Source organism: Otolemur garnettii, unplaced genomic scaffold (genome assembly GCF_000181295.1).
Source record: "Otolemur garnettii isolate 467f Iridium unplaced genomic scaffold, OtoGar3 scaffold00019, whole genome shotgun sequence".
Classification (NCBI taxonomy): Eukaryota; Metazoa; Chordata; class Mammalia; order Primates; family Galagidae; genus Otolemur; species Otolemur garnettii.
Window position 1 is genome coordinate 17,440,709 of NW_003852414.1, and position 17,591 is coordinate 17,458,299.

Consider the following 17,591-nt stretch of genomic DNA (forward strand, 5'->3'; position numbering starts at 1 on the left):
GCTATTTTTTGGTTGCAGCCGTCATTGTTGTTTGGCGGGTCTGGGCTGGGGATTCGAACCCGCCACCTTAGGTGTATGTGGCTGGTGCCTTAGCCAGTTGAGCTATATGCGCCGAGCCTCAATTCAGAATTTTAAACAACCAGATAAAGTCATTGCCTGGATTTGCGGGTATGAGCAAACTATTTGATGGCACAGGCCTATTGAGAGCTGCTCAGGGGTAGACACCAGGCACATACATAAATGATACCTTCTCAGCGCACAAAGGAAAAGTGGAATTAGGGTATGTGAGAGACAGAAGGAAAGTTTTACAGGAAGTTCAGCTTGAGAAGGGTGAGAGATAATCAAACCATAGTCGTGCCAAGATCAAAAGAAACCCCACCTAGCTATTTTTGTCATGTTTATATGGCGAGTGCAAGTTCAGTTCAGCTATATGTCATCAGCTACTGCACTAAATAGGTGTTTTAAATTTGAAGTTTATTTTGAAACTATAGCCTTACTTCTCTTCCTGTTTATAAATTTAGTTTTATACTTTTGTCTGGGCTGTAAGCCCTTTTATATTAGCACCGTGTAATACATATTATGATTTTTTTAGATAAGGTCAAGTTTGTATGGGAATTCCCTTCTCTGTTGAAAGTGGTTCTGTGCATTCATCAGGCGTGAGAATTCTTATGTTCTGCACATGTTAGGAGGGGGCTTGTCCTTGGGCAAAGTACTAAATAACTTCTCTGGACCTAAGTTTCTACCCTCAAAAAGGAGATCTGTAAAACCTACCTTCCAAGGTTGTATGAAACAGAAGTGTGATAGACATATATGAAGCATCCTGTGCATTGCCAGCCATGTGCTACGTTCTTAATATTGTGGGTCTTTCTGCCTCTTCCCTTGAATCACCCTTTTGAAATTATGTTAGAACCTTCAAAGCTTGCCACCTCCCTATGCTGACCATCTCCTCAAGTTGACCTGATTTTCATAGACTGGACATGTCCCACATGTATGTATCAGTACAGTAGGCCTAGTTCCTTATGTGGACCACCTCTGCATGTTGACCAGTTTGTGACAGTCCCTGGGGTGGTCAGCTCACAGAGGGTCTCCTCTACTTGCATATACACACGTCCACATGCACATACAGCCTGAACCAATTCAGCATGTACAGAATGTCCCTCGTCAGCGGTTTCTGCAGAAGCACCTGCCTTGCCCTGTAGTATGATGCCTAGATGGGGTTGTACACAGCAGCCTAGACAATTCCAATATGCAGTTTGAAGTTTGCCTGAATTGAACAAAAAGAAAAATAAGATGGGGGGGTGGTTTCCCAGTGGTTAGGGCACCAGCCACATGCTCCCGGGCTGGTGGGTTTGAACACAGTCTGGGCCTCCTAAAAAAAAATAGCCAGGCATTGTGGCAGGTGCCTGTAGTACCAGCTACTAGGGAGGCTGAGGCAAGAGAATCGCTTGAGCCCAAGAGTTGTAGGTTGTTGTGAGCTGTGCTGCCACGGCACTCTACTAAGGGTAACAAAGTGAGACTGTGTCTCAATTAAAAAAAAAGAAAGGAAAATAAGATCACAATTCACATCATTTCAAAAAACACTTTTTAAAATCTACTCAGTTGAGTTAATCCATCAGGAAAACAGGTGTTGCTATTAATATAAACCAACACTTTTCATCATTCTGCTCAAAATGACCCTGGAGGTGTAAGGAGCTGCCATCTGTCTTTATCAGAAAGAAGCTGAAGCCGGCACAGTTGAGTGTCCACGCACTTGTGGGTTATCCTAGGAAACAGAGAAGGGGACGCAAATCGTGATCCCTCAGATCCAAATCCCCTTCCTTTTCCAGGGTATCAGATGTCTGTGCATTCCTGCTTAAATGCCAAGACCCACTGTGGCTTAATAGAATAATGAACTGATCCGGGCATGCAAAACAACACCCCATTCCCAGATATATTTTGGCCCCATACTATTGGTTTGGGGATGTTTGTTTGTTTGTTGGGTTTATATTTTCTGCCAACATTTGAAATGGAAAGATTTCCAAAGGAATTCTATTCCTGGCTTCTCTTGGGGGAAAAAAATCGAATGATGCATTTGGTCAGCAGATATTTATTGAACATCTTCGAGCCAGACAATACTCTATTGTTGGCTCCCAGGATAAAACAGGGGCAACACAGTCAGAGAGGAACCCTGCAATTATGAGGCTATTGTTCTAGAAGGAGACAGACAGTGAGCCAGTTGAATTCAAGAGAATTAAGCAGGGGGATGTCAAAGAGGACCACTGGCTGGTCAGAGCCTTTGGGTGGTGACATTTGAGCTGAGATCCCAGAGCCCTCAGAAGCTTAACATGAGAATGTCTTTGGGACAGAACATCCTGGGCAGTGGGAACCACTGGCCACAGTTGCAGCAGCCAAGTCACTAAGCAGCCTTTTCCCCTCTAATCAGGGCCCTGGTGGTACCTGTAGACATTTGTGTTTGCTGACCCCTGCCCTGTAGTCTGACAAGTACCTAGATTCCTTCTTTACAGTATCAGAAATATTTCTGAAGTTGCTTCAAGCACTGGCTTAGTTGATACAATATGGCCACACTGAGGGAAATGGCCTCAGGGTCTCCTGGAAAGAATTGCCAGGTACCCACAAAAGCACAGCATGAGGCCTTCCCATCACCAGCAACTGGGAACTCTGGAACAATGTGCTCTGGGGCTTTTCCTGCAGACCCACTGGATCAGAATATGCATCTAACAAACTCTCCACATGCATAAGCTCTTCAGCAAGCCCTGTTGGAGGGCATCTTGCCATCTCTCTCCAGATGTTTTTTTTTTTTTTTTTTTTTTGAGACAGAGCCTCAAGCTGTCCCCCTGGGTAGAGTGCCGTGGCATTATAGCTCACAGCAACCTCCAACTCCTGGGCTCAAGCGAGTCTCCTGCCTCCGCCTCCCAAGTAGCTGGGACCACAGGCGCCCGCCACAGCACCCGGCTATTTTTTGGTTGCAGCCGTCATTGTTGTTTGGCGGGTCCGGGCTGGGGATTCGAACCCGCCACCTTAGGTGTACGTGGCTGGCGCCTTAGCCGGTTGAGCTATAGGCGCCGAGCCTCTCCAGATGTTTACAAATGTCGTTGTTACACTATCCTTTTTCTATGCTGGGGACTGATAGCTATGCCACCCACCATCCACTTCCTCCATCCAGTCCCTTCTGACATGGAATTAACCAGATGGGCATCCGACATAGTGGTTAATGAACAAAATTTCTCCACAGATGGGGCCAATTAGGTCATATTCTTACACTCCTTTCTGGAAATTTATATATACCTTTTGTACATTCAGAATTCTCCCCTTAAATTGTATTAATGCTATTATGTATCCTGATACTTCTATCTATTTAAGGCAGAAACTTTTTCTTAACTCGGCCAGAATCTTTATGGATTCCCATAACCACTTCTTCCCTAAAACTTATTTCAGTAAGTCTTTTGATAACTCAGCTTACAGAAAAAAAGAAAATCAGTTGCTTAGATTAAATTTATTTTTAAAAATCTCTTTCTCTCAAACTACTCCAAAAATACCCAGGGAATATGTTCCAGCTGAATACAGACTCTTCGTTTTAATTTCTAATATTCGACATGTCTGTGATCGAATGCCGAGTACAGGAGGTCATCGGTTAGAGTGAGTTGCCCTTAATTTTATTCTTGTTTAAACCAGTCCCGAGATGTACTTGCCCAAAGCTATAAGAATCCAACCATCTGCACATAACTCTGGCCCTTCGCTTTGATTGCTTTCGGCAGGAATGATCAGATAATTGACCACCAGGCAAATACTTGGCTATGTAATTAACAGGGAATGTTTATTCCTCACCAATTTCCTGGAAAAATAATTCCAGAGGAGGAAACCTCGCTATTCAAAGCCAAGGATTTTAATTTGGTGGGTGGGAGGAGTAAGGCTACTAGACAATACCCTAAGTGTAGAAATTGATCCTGTTTCTGCCGTCCTGATGAACAGCCCTTTAAGGGCTGATGGAGTTTTGTATTTTGACCGTAGGAGAATTCTATGCCAGTGTTGTTACAGCATGTCATAAAGTAGACTTAGAGATCTTGATAATTCTATATGAATAGTTGGTAGAAAATTACAGTCGAGGTTGTAGCTTCAGATAATGTGGATGAAAGTCCCGAAAAGTAAGTCATCTGGCTTTTAGAGAAATCCGATACATTCAGGGATCTGGAATAGCCCAATGATGACGATGAGTGTTTGCCTGGGTCTGAGAGGTGTGCGCCTGTTAAGATGATTAGACCTCAGATGAGCGAATGTTCACTCTGTGCAAGTCATTCATCCAAAGCCATCACAGCCAAGGGAGGCATGTGGAAGAGCGGCAGGTTCACAACCAAGAGCTGAGAAGCAAGAGAACAGCAGGTTCTACTGTCCCAACTCCTACCTGCAGCAGCACAGATGACCTCACCTCTCAGCCTAAATGTTCCCAGAAGGGCCGGGCGTGGTAGCTCACGCCTATAATCCCAGCACTTTGGGAGACCCAGGCAGGTAGATCACCTGAGCTCAGGAGTTCAAGACCAGCCTGAGCAAGAGCGAGACCCCATCTCTAAAAAATAGTCGGGCATTGTGATGGGCACCTGTCATCCCAGCTATTTGGGAGGCTGAAGCAAGAGAATCGCTTAAGAGTTTGAGGTTGCTGTGAGCTATGATGCCATGGCACTCAGTAACTAACTAACTAAATAAATAATTAGATAGAGAGATAGATAGACATTCCCAGATATTTAACAGTGAAAATTTATGTGTCGGAGTAGGAATGACTGTATTCACACTGTGTTGTGGGAATAATCACCTATTAATTGACAGAATTTTTCAAGATGGGATTTTTTCGGTTTTTTTTGTTTGTTTGTTTTTTGAGACAGGGTCTTACTTTGTCACCCTGGATAGAGTGCTGTGGCCTGGGTTTGAGCCAACCTCAAACTCTTAGGCTCACGTGATCCTCTTGCCTCAGCCTCACAAATAGCTGTGACTACAGGCTCCTGCCACAACGGCCAGCTAATTTTTTTTTAAGAGACAGGGTCTTGCTCTTGCTTAGGCTGGTCTCGAAAGTCAGTTCCTCAAACAGTCCACCCACCTTGGTCTCTCAGAGTGCTAGGATTATAGGTGTGAGCCACCATGCCCCGCTCAAGATGGAATTTTTGAGTGGCTATGGAATTTCTTCCTGAGTCCCAAGTTACAGACCCAATAGAATTGACTCCAGCCTCTTTCAGAGAAACAGAGACCTGTTAGAATGTATCACCTATGAGACACACAATACCCAACCCCAAGTGTTGAAAGGATAAGGCCCTTTATTGTTCACTTGGCAAAGGAATTGTGAAGTTGCAAACATCGTTACCTAATTGTCTGTACCCTCGTATTAATCTGAAATTAAAAAAAAAAAGAATGCGAAGTGGTACTTGGGAGACTGAGGCAGGAGGATCGCCTGAGCCTAACAGTTTGAGGTTGCTGTGAGCTATGATGACACCACAGCACTCTACCCAAGTGACAGAGTGAGACTCTGTCTCAAAAAGAAAATAAGAATAGAAATGGGAAGCCGGCAGCTCCAGGGTTTCTCCAGAGGCTCAGTTTCTCTTCTGTGTCATCCTCAGCTCACACCACAGGGAAGTGGCAAGGCTGGAATCAGGCCAGGGAAGTCCTCGGTGCCATCTACTGACCCTTCATAGTTCTGGACGTTTATCTGCCCAATGCTCCGAGATCCGAGCTGGTAACACATCCCCATGTTAACACAAGCAGTGACCTCTGTGCCTGTACATTGGCCACCGTGCACAATGCCAGCATCAATATACGTTCTGTTAAAATGTAGGTTTTCACTTTCAATTTTCCTTTCAAAATTAATGGTGCTCACAATATCCAATTTTTCTGTTTGTTACCAAATGCCGAGAAAGGTCATGTGGCTGCCACAGAGGGGTTTCCAGACAAAAAAAAAAAAAAAAGCAAGATAGTTCTGATCTCCTTAGGTTGTATTCAAATTAGACATTGTGTTTGGGGCCCTTTTTCATGAATTTGTGAGCTCACTTTTCTTGATATGTTGCAAATAAAAGTTAATTTCATTACTGCTTGGTAACCAAGCATGAAAGTGGCACTGTTGGCTATTGCTGCAAAACCCATCAGATCTCATGGTCAGGCAGAAAGCTTATCTTTTCCTGCCTGGCAGTGTGTAATAATCATTGACATTAAACGTAGCTTGCAAATTAAGAGCTCACGGTGCTTTATACGTGGTGAACTTTGCCAGCTGAACACTTACCCTCGTTTTCAAAAAATTAGGCTGCTGTTTAACCAACTGCTTATTCTTGAAAATATCTCGGAATCTTTCCATCAGGTAAGGGTTAATTCTACAGAATGACAGTTCAGACAAAAGCTGATCTGAGCTTGCGGTGTGGGAGAAAAGCGAAAGTGAACTTGGATTTGGGGCTTTTGGGTCCCGTGTCTTCGTCTTACTCTCCCAGCAGCGACACTGCCCACGTGTGTAATTCCAGATGATTAGAATAAGGAAAGCTGTGGGTTTTCCAGTAGCGCACTCCCCTCTGTGGAAAGCTGGGGGGTCACTGCTGGTGGGGGGACAAATGTGATAATGGAAAGGCGAGTAAGCACGAGGGCAGGCGGGACTATTAGCACCAGACCAAACAACTCTGCAACCCCCACCTCTGTATCCCTGTGGCATCAATGTGGTGGAACCTAGGGTTCTAGCTGATCATCACTGTGGCCCTGAGTTATCACTCACTCCAGAGGACTGTGGCGTTCCCACTCTGTGGACATTCTAGGAGCTAAGAAAAAGATGTTGGAATGTGAGATGGGACCCACACCCCCAGGCTTACAGTTGTCAGAGAAGTGAGACTGACAACAGGTTAGAAACTAGAGGCAGCATGTGCGTTTCAAAAATGGAAGATGCATTTCTTCTAGAAAGCCTCTGGAAACACGCATGCATGATCGGACTCTTGAAAGATGGGTAGATTTTTGGAAGAGGGGGAAGAGACAGAGGTTGAAGGCATAAGTGCAGGCGAAGTCGCCGACTGGAAAGTATGACCACATGTGCCTTCACTTCCAGGCCCTTGTGAAGCCATTCCTTGGTGAACCCCAAACCCTGTCCAGCCCAGGCCCAGCTGCTGCCTCCTGCTCAGGCTGCATCACCGTGCATCTTGCATGCCTGCCATTCCACGCTTTGTGCACACTGTTCCCTGCAGAGGGGAGATGACCTCCTCGTCCTCCTGGCTCCCTCTCTGCCTTCCCCGGCAGGCACACCAGCCTGTTCATCAGAGCTAATTCATCCCAGACCTCCCTCCACCCCAAAGCCACTGCTTCCTCGCTGGACTCCCAAGGAAGCTGTGTCATCTTTGTCTGTGGCCCTTCTGGCTTCCACCAGCACCACCACTACCCTGGCCAGACCATGAGCCTCCCAGGAGGGACTTGGGGACATTTAAACTTGGTGGGGAATGTGTCTACCCACTTGTAATGTGAAAGTACTTAGTCTGTTTCAGCTGGTTTTCTTGTGTTGTAGAAGGCAGAACCCCTTAGGGAGAAAGCTAGGTGACTTTCTCATGATGAAGCAGGACCTAGGACCCAGCTTCCAGCTCTCATCCCCTGGGCCCTTCAGCAGAGCCCACCCACCTGCTCAGGTTGAAGAGCAGTGACTGGGGAATCCGATCCCTGGAAGGTGTAGACCACAGGTGCATGGTCACCTCCCGGCTGGTGCCGAGTGACACAGGGGCTGCTGTGGGCCGTGTGCAGTTGGGGCTGAGGTCTGTAAGCCACAAGATGAGTGGAGAAAGGGAGGGATGGAAACCTTGGTGCACACAACCCAGTTTGCCTCCAGGGAAACTTTCTCACCCAGCAGAGAAACGCTTTATCTTTTTTTTTTTTTTTTTTTTTGAGACAGAGCCTCAAGCTGTCCCCCTGGGTAGAGTGCCGTGGCATTACAGCTCACAGCAACCTCCAACTCCTGGGCTTAAGCGAGTCTCCTGCCTCCGCCTCCCAGGTAGCTGAGACCACAGGCGCCCGCCACAACGCCCGGCCATTTTTTGGTTGCAGCCGTCGTTGTTTGGCGGGTCCGGGCTGGGGATTCGAACCCGCCACCTTAGGTGTACGTGGCTGGCGCCTTAGCCAGTTGAGCTATAGGCGCCGAGCCGAAACGCTTTATCTTAATGTGCCAAGGTCTTCTGTCCCTGTTTCCTGGAGGGTTGGTAGCCCCAGCTGAGCCAGCTCTAGGTCTGTGTGCTGAAGGACAGGAAACTGAGCATCCTCAGTAACGCAGTGTTATTGTAGGAAGCTTCTTGCTTCAGTTTTGCTCTAACCTGACCCCAGAGCCCCTGGAGGGGTGAGGTAGCTTGGGGCATGGAGAGGTCCCATGCAGAGTTTGCTGATGCAGGCTCTCCCACCTCCCCCCTGTGTGGGTCTTGGTGGGAGCAGCGGAGGGGCTGCCACTGGGGAGGCATCACCACAGACGCCTTTCCACCCACTGCCTTTGACTGTTACCATGGCAACTGATAAGGCCGCCAAGCAGCCCAAGTGGTATTTCTTTCTTGGGGCAGGGGGGAATCCATCCTTGCTGCTTCTCTGATGTGTACAGTTAAGAAAGGCAAGCTTTTGCAGACCCAGAGGTAAAAGATAGTCATGTGCAGTGATGGACTGCATGTATAACAGTGGTCGGTAAGATTGTAATTGCATATTTTTGCTGTGCCTTTTCTGTGTTCAGATTTGTTTAGCTACACAAATCCTTACCACTGTGTTCTAGCTGCCTGCAGCACTCAGCACGGTATGTGGGAGCGCCAGGCCACGCCACGCAGCCCAGGTGTGCAGAAGCTGTGCCAGCTAGGCTTGTGGAGGACACTCGGGGGTGTTCACACAGCAACAACAGGGTACTTCTCAGAATGTGTTCCCATTAGTGAATGCCACATGACTGTAGGTGACACATGGCGCATCAGTTTAGGCCTTGAGTGCCGCAAGGACACCCACAAGCCATTTCAGATGGAGACGATCTTAGGAGCCAGGTGAGCCTTACAGGAGCCCTGTGTAGGTGGCAACATTTCCATGCGGTGAGGTGAAGGTGGGTGCTCGTGCCGTGGAGGCACAGCCCACTCGCCCTTGCCTGCTGCTCACAGCTCCCGTTGCAGGCCTCAGGGCAGGGCTCTCTGCAGATGCCCTGCTCAGCCTAGCAAAAAGCATTTGTTCGCGGCTGGGAAACCACCCAGCAAGCTTGGGCAAGTTAATCTTCAACCAGAAACAGTTTCTACTCCTAGAAACTTTACAAAGTAAACATACAATCAAATGCTGAAAGGTTTATAGGAAACGCAGGGTGGCTGGGCAGAGGCCAGGCAGCCCCAGGTTCTATTCCTGCTCTGCTCTCTGCAACACACAGGCCTCAGAAAAGTTTTATGGGCTGGGCTCAGTGGCTCACACCTATGATTCCAGCACTCTGGGAGGCTGAGGTGGGAAGATGATCCCTTGGGCTCAGGAGATCAGTCTGAGCAAAAGCGAGACCCGCCACCGCCATCTCTACTAAAAATAGGGAAAATTAGCCAGGTGTTGTGGCAGGGACCCGTAGTCTCAGCTACTCAGGAGGCTGAGACAGGAGGATCGCTTGAGCCCAGGAGTTTGAGATTGCTGTGAGCTATGATGATGCTACGGCACTCTACCAAGGGCTGCAGAGTGAGATGCTGTCAAAAGAAAGGAGGGAGGGCAGAGGGAGAGGGTAAAAAATTCACCCATCTTGAGGGCCTTCATCCAAAAAGGGAAAATAAGTCCTACTCTGTGGGGTCATTGTGAGAATTACAGATAATGTGTATGGGCCACTCGTGCTGTCACTAGCTAGTACACAGCAGGTGCGTGGTAATGTTAAAAACTAAAGCAGTAACAGGAAGACAGAGCTTGATTTATTTGCTATTTCCCCGCATCAGGACAAACTAGAAGCTTTCTAAAATACCCATTTAAGCCAAGGTTACTGGGTCAGAATTTGCAATGATGAGATCCAGGAATCTATATTATTTTTTAGAAAAACTTCCCTAAGTCATTCTGATATAGGCAGCCTGTGATTGAGGATAGGAAACTGGCTTACTTGATCAAGGATAAACAGCATAAACAGAGCTGGGTCTCCCTCTCCTTTGCACTCCCACCAACTCCTATCAGGCTGCCTTTATTCTACTTTTGAACCCTAAAGGCTTCTTGCTAAAATTATCTGTGTTTGGCTGGAGAGATGTTGGATAAAGTGGCTAAAAGGAATTTAATTGGGAATGCAAAGAAAAACTGAAGTTGCTCACCTTTTCCCTGGAGGGACGTTGAGCAGAATTTCTGCTGAGAGCTGTGTGTGGCCCCTGAATGACAGTCTGGCCATCTTGTGGGTCATGGACATGAACATGACCATGAACATGACAAGGAAGGTGCCTTTTACAACAGGACATGGGAGTTTAACATGTATGTGGTTAAAGTTCCCTTCTCCATCCCACAGGAACGTGGCTGAAGAGCGGTCTGGGCCTCGTGCACCAAGAAGGCAGCCAGCTGACCTGGACGTACATTGCCCCCCAGCTGGGGTACTGGGTGGCAGCGATGTCCCCTCCCATCCCAGGTAACATGAGGCCAACACCTCACGATGATGCGGATTGATTTGTTTGGTCTTTGAGGGTTCAGGCTGAGTGTGCTCTTGAAAATAACTTCAGCAGGGAGATCACATCGTAGTCAGTAGTCTGAAAATGAAATGAGGATGACACAGTATTTCATGGGCGTGGGGGAGTTCTGCTTGGAACTCTCCCATCTAGGATAAGAATAATGCACAGAAAATAGTTTTGTCTCAGGGCCCTATTTTGTGCAGACAGCTGCCGTAGGGAATTCTTACTCAAAAGCCCACAGAGGCGGGTGGACCTCCTCCCTAATTCCTCAAACAGCTGTGGTCTGGCGGCTGGGAGTGGATGTGCTGGGAGAGGCAGAGGCACTAGGAGAAAGTCACCACTGGGGACGAAAAGCCCGGTCGGTCATGTCCAAAAGGGCTAAAAGCAAACCGATCGTTTCTTATCTCAAAGAATATTCATCTCCATTTAAGATATGTACATTAAGTCATGTCTCTCCAAACGTGACTGTTTATAACACTATTGATACCCCCGTAAGTATTCCAGAATTGTTCTTTTTCAAATTAGAGAACTCTTTCCAGTGATGGCTTTCTTTGCTCAAGATGCTTTTAGAATCTGAATTACTTGAACCATTTTCATTAGGAAATCTCTTCATCGGGGGCAAATCTTGATGCTCAGAGGGCACCTTTGATAGTTTTCTTTTACACATCTCAAAGTCACGCGCTTCCCAAACTGGGTAATAAAGTAGATGATGGAGCTAGGTCAGAATGTGCCATGAATTAAAAAGGATCTCTTTAAATTAACCAAGAAGGCAGTTCCACCATGAATGTTCAAAATATTTTGGCAATGGAATTAGCGCATAGACTCCCAAAGTAACTGATTTCCCGGAGGCCATTGGTTCCCAGATGGGTGTCGAAACATCACAGGAACTGTCTAGGCCCAACCTGATAGAATTTAAACTTCACATCTGTGTTTTAAGAGTCATGTGTTTCCCTTGACACTGTTGTTTCAACAGCAATCAAAACATGAAGCAGGTAGAGAAATGTCTGGTTCTCCAAAGTTAAAAGTAGCTGAAATAGGAAATAAGAGGGAGGAAGAAAAACTCCTTCCCTCCAAAGTAGAGGCTGCGAAGCCCGTGCATTAGAACAAACTTTTATTTTAGATATATTTCACATAAACTTGGCTGTCAGTTTTCCCACCCTGCAGCTGATTTGTACATGCTTTTGTAAGGGAAGGAGGCAGAAACTGCCAGACGTAGGTCCCCTGGGAGCTTCCTAGTGGCGGCTAAAAGACCCAGAGCTACAAACAGCGTCTACAGCACAGCCCTGCTGCTGTTTAACACAGGGATACACAGGTTGTCAACCTCACAGCCATCACTTTTATTAAAACCAAATTACAGTGCTATTGTTTTCCTGAGCCCTGAAGAAGATAATTAGAGTTTTGTTCCTTAATTCCCTGAGGTATGGCCTTGGGTTTTGCAGAGAATTCCAGTGGCAGAGGTTAAAACACTTTGAGTACTTGAAGGACCAGACTTCAGATGTTCATATTTGGTAAATGATTTTTATGCGTACTCCAGATATCATAGTGACCTCTGACAAGGCTTTGCCAACACCTATGGAGGTTGTCTTTGTTTTAAAAGTAGTTTCTCTGAACCTGTAAGGATAAAGGTGTCAGCTCTTTTTCCAATCTTTGTTCACTTTAACTTCATCTTCCCGCTCCATTCAAGTAAATTATATTTGAAAGAGAGGGGGTTATCTTTTGAACTCAAATAATATCACTCTTTTTAAAAACTGGCAAGTCCTGAATTTATCTAGTTTTTAAATAAAGAGATTTGTCTCTTTAAAAAGATCTTTTTTTTTTTTTAAGAGACAGAGTCTCACTTTGTGGCCCTTGGTAGAGTGCCATGGTGTCACAGCTCACAGCAATCTCCAGCTCTTGGGCTTAGGCGATTCTCTTGCCTCAGCCTCCCGAGTAGCTAAGACTACAGGTGCCTGCCACAGTGCCTGGCTATTTTTTGTTTTTGTTATAATTATCATTGTTATTTGGCAGGCCCAGGCTGGGTTCGAACCTGCCAGCTCTGATGTATGTGGCTGGAGCCCTAGCCGCTGAGCTACAGGCACCAAGCAGCATCTCTCTTCTTTTAGTAAAAGAGTATAGACATAGAATGCTGCACTTTCTACCAAGTCAGGCTCACTTCTTGGCTAGGGAGGGCCCTTTGACACAAGCACATTTCATATTTGCGTTCTCAGAGTGCCACTGACCACAGACCCTTCCACAACAGTCAGGTGAACCATGGAATAAAATGAAGGTGGCACCACAAGCACATCATCCAAAGGGTGTTTTCCTCTGGCCATGGTTCTGTGCCCCAGCCAGGAAGAGTAAAATATACTACATTCCCAATGCCTTACCCCTCTTTTTACTTCAAATGTATTTTTAAAAACCTAAAATGCCATTTTCTGACCTTCTAGGTCCCGCTGCCACGCAGGACATCACCACGTACCACACAGTGTTCCTTTTGGCCATTTTAGGAGGGATGGCTTTCATACTTTTGGTTCTGCTGTGTCTCCTTTTATATTATTGCAGGTAAAGTGTTAACCATTTTGGTAATATCTTTTTTCACTTAGAATGTCTAGTGCAGGCTCGGCGCCTGCGGCTCAAGTGGCTAACGCGCCAGCCACGTACACCTAAGGTGGCAGGTTTGAATCCAGCCTGGGCCCGCCAAACAACAATGACGGCTGCAACCAAAAAATGGCCGGGTGTTGTGGTGAGCGCCTGTGGTCCCAGCTACTTGGGAGGCGGAAGCAGGAAACTCGCTTGAGCCCAGGAGTTGGAGGTTGCTGTGAGCTGTGATACCACGGCACTCTACCCAGGGGGACAGCTTGAGGCTCTGTCTCCAAAAAAAAAAAAAATAGAATGTCTAGTGTAATAGATATTTGGAAACCTTGTTATGGAGGGTTTTTTTTTCTTTTTCTAAACCCAGGTACATTTTTTTCTCAAGAAAAAGGCCCGAAGAATTCAAATTTCTGATCTAATGAGCCAAGGCATAAATAGGTTGTACAAGGCGTGCTATAGATCATTGCTTAGGAGGGGAGTTACTGAAAAAAAAGGAAGATTGAAAATTGTCCCGAGATTCATGCAGAGTATCCCCCAAATGTTGGTTAAGAGATGATAATGCTTCAGGGAAAAATTAGAAACTCTTCTTGTTTTGATGCCACATCTGTCTGGTTTGCAAGAAGGCTCACCACCCACTCTTGGGTAACCCCTTTTGAATTAAGAACTTGACTTATGGGTGGCACCTATAGCTCAAAGGAGTAGGGCACCAGCCCCATATACCGGAGGTGGCAGTTTCAAACCCAGCCCTGGCCAAAAAAAAAAAAAAAGAAGCACTTGACTTATCCCAGGCTGAAGATGAAAATCCCCAGATTATATTGCCCTGGGTTAAAATAAAGATAGCATGTGGGATGAGAAGGTGTCTGGCTGTTGATATGTTGTTCTGTTTCTCTCTGTGGAAATTGAGAATTAGGATTTTGCCAGAAACTTGTGACGTTTGCATCATGAGAACATCTAATCTCTGGGTTTGCCCTGTGTCTTTGGGTCACAGGAGGAAGTGTCTGAAGCCCCGTCAACACCACAGGAAACTGCAGCTCCCTGCAGCCCTGGAGAGTTCCAAAAGAGACCAGTCGACTTCCATGTCACATATCAACTTGTTGTTCTCTCGACGGGCGTCAGAATTCCCTGGGCCACTGTCTGTCACCGGCCATGGCCGCCCAGAGGCCCCGGGCACAAAGGAGCTGATGAGTGGTGTTCATTTAGAAATGATGTCCCCCAGCGGAGAAGGGGACCTGCACACCCCCATGCTGAAGCTCTCCTACAGCACCTCCCAGGAATTCAGCTCTCGGGAGGAGCTGCTGTCTCACAAGGAGGAGGATAAAAGCCAAATCTCCTTTGATAACTTGACGCCGAGTGGGACGCTGGGAAAAGACTACTGTAAGTCTGTTGAGATTTTTCCCTTAAAGGCAAGAAAGTCCATGGAAAGAGAAGGCTACGAGTCCCCTGGTAACAATGACTACAGGGGGAGTTACAACGCCACTGTGCTCTCTCAGCCTTTATTTGAAAAGCAGGACAGAGAAGCCCCCACGTCCGCAGGGAGTAAACTCACCATTCAGGAACACCTGTACCCCACGCCTTTATCTCCTGAGAAAGAGCAGCTGCTGGACCGCAGACCCGCTGAATGTATGATGTCCCGATCAGTAGATCACCTGGAGAGACCCACGTCCTTCCCTCGGCCGGGCCAGCTCATCTGCTGCAGTTCTGTGGACCAGGTCAATGACAGCGTCTACAGAAAAGTGTTACCTGCCTTGGTCATCCCCGCGCATTATATGAAACTCCCAGGGGACCATTCCTACGTGAGCCAGCCTCTGGTGGTCCCTGCCGACCAGCAGCTTGACATAGAGAGACTCCAGGCTGAGCTCAGCAACCCCCACGCGGGGATCTTCCCGCACCCGTCCGCACAGATGCAGCCCCAGCCCCTGTCCTCCCAGGCCATCTCTCAGCAGCACCTGCAGGACGCCGGCTCCAGGGAATGGAGCCCTCAGAACGCTGCCATGTCAGAGTCCCTCTCCATCCCAGCATCCCTGAATGACGCAGCGTTGGCTCAGATGAACAGCGAGGTGCAGCTGCTGACGGAGAAGGCGCTGATGGAACTTGGGGGCGGGAAGCCACTTCCACATCCCCGGGCCTGGTTCGTCTCCCTGGACGGAAGGTCCAACGCTCACGTTAGACACTCTTACATTGATCTCCAAAGAGCCGGAAGGAACGGAAGCAATGACGCCAGTTTGGACTCTGGTGTGGATATGAATGAACCCAAATCTGCCCGGAAGGGGAGGGGAGACCCTTTGTCTCTGCAGCAAAGCCACCCCCCACCTGCCCAGGAGCACCAGCAGAAAGAAGCCAGGGCCCCGGACAGCACCGCCTACACGCAGCTGGTGTATCTGGATGACATGGACCAGAGCAACAGCGAGTGTGGGACCACCGTCTGCACGCCCGAGGACAGTGCCCTGCGATGCTTGCTGGAAGGGGCCAGCCGGAGAAGTGGCGGCCAGCTGCCCAGCCTGCAGGAAGAGACAAGCAAACGGACTGTGGACGGCCCCCCGGAGCCCTCCACCAGTCCCCACCAGGGAAGATCTGCTCATGAGGAAGACGAAGATGACGATGATGATGATGACCAAGGAGAAGACAAGAAAAGTCCCTGGCAGAAACGGGAGGAGAGACCACTGATGGCATTTAACATTAAATGAGCTGTCTCGGAGCCACGCCCCTGTGGAATATAAGATTGCCAAATATCCCTTCTTAAGGAAGCGCGTTACCTGACGATGGAAGGAGTTAAACAGCGGCCACCGAGGGACGTGGACATTCACTGCATCACCGTTTGCTGCGTAAATGTTGGGGCAGAATCAAGGTTGTCTCTCGGAATAGAGGATGGCTCTGGTGGACACCGCCCCTCCAGGGAGGCAGCCCAGAGCAGCATCCGATGGGCCACAGAGCTGACCAGTCCACCGGCGGGGACACTGAGAAGCCCGCGGGTGATGTCGCCACCCTCCAATGATCACCTCAGTTCTCCCTCAGATTCTGGGAACCGATGAAACTCTTTGGGCATTGCTTGAATCGGTTTTATCCCAATAATGCTACTGTGAAGCTATTATTGAGAAATTCAGCGGGCACCCAGTGCCTCAAGGAACGCGTTCTCTCAGAGGAGAACTATGCATTGCTGCTCCGTTCTCTGATTTCGCTTAGTCTTGCTTTGGTTAGGTTTTGTTTGGGGTTTGCTCTTTTTTTTTTTCTTTTTTCTTTTTCTTGTTTTTTGAACGTACAATTTGGTTGTAAAGATTTTATTCCTTTCTTTTCCTCTGTTCTGCTTCTCAGTGGTTTATCTCAGTATCCCCCTCTGGGAACTCCTGAGGGTCATCTCTTAACATCCAAGCCTTTGAAATGAAATTTTTTTTGAAAAAAATTTTTTTTTATCAGATAAGAGTCCTTCGATTCTGGTCCCATTAACTCCAAGTGCCTTTTTTACAGTGACAACAGACGGTCCCTTGCTTTCGTTTTTTCCGAACCCCTTTAATTAAACTGCCTGGATTTTATAAAGTTACTCAATGCTAACCCCTTTCTTGAACCTGCATGCGGCCAAGTGCCACTGGGCTCAGCACCCTCTCCTCAAGGCAGTGTGCTCTCTAGTTACCATGTGTAAGTGGGTTCTGTTTAGCTAAGATAGACTAAAGGACGCTTTAGAGATGCCCTTCCCCACCCCACCCCTTTGGCCACTAGCCACCATTATGGTTTTATTGGCTGTTTGTATATACGGTGACGTATTAACTCTGGAATCCTATGGGCTGCTCTTGTTCACCCCAACCTGAGCGTGTGGACTGAGCAAGTGGGCCGAATGTGACTATTAAAAAAAAAAAAAATCTTACATACTATCCAGAAGTGCCAGAATGACTCTCTTCTGTGCATTCTCCTGAAAGAGCTGCTTGGTTATCCAAAAATGAAAATTCAAAATAAACTCTGAAAGAAAAAAAATTACTATTTTTGTGGTCATTTGTATCGGCTCTGAGCTGTGATCTGTTTCAAAATTGTTGTTAAGCCTTTCTCGTTCATTCCTTGGCGGTCTGAAACACAGTCATCGGGTCTGTATTTCAAGACCAACACATGGGCTCGGCACCTATAGCTCAACGGGCTAAGGCGCCAGCCACATACACCTAAGGTGGCGGGTTCGAATCCCCAGCCCGGACCCGCCAAACAACAATGATGGCTGCAACCAAAAAATAGCCGGGCGTTGTGGCGGGCGCCTGTGGTCCCAGCTACTTGGGAGGCAGAGGCAGGAGACTCGCTTGAGCCCAGGAGTTGGAGGTTGCTGTGAGCTGTAATGCCATGGCACTCTACCCAGGGGGACAGCTTGAGGCTCTGTCTCAAAAAAAAAAAAAAAAAAAAAAACCAACACATGGACACCTAATGGTGTCCACTGTGGTT

General features: G+C 47.4%; 1 protein-coding gene across 1 annotated transcript in view; it reads left to right on the plus strand.

The window, feature by feature from the left end:
* Positions 1-16,125, plus strand: part of FAM171A1 (family with sequence similarity 171 member A1) — a 49,031-nt gene extending 32,906 nt beyond the window's left edge. The window contains exons 5-7 of the mRNA XM_012803368.2: positions 10,451-10,567; positions 13,034-13,148; positions 14,167-16,125. Of these exons, the coding sequence (XP_012658822.1) occupies positions 10,451-10,567; positions 13,034-13,148; positions 14,167-15,862 (1,928 nt within the window). The 3' untranslated portion in view covers positions 15,863-16,125. The remainder of the gene's footprint in view (positions 1-10,450; positions 10,568-13,033; positions 13,149-14,166) is intronic.
* The last annotated feature ends 1,466 nt before the right edge of the window (positions 16,126-17,591 follow it).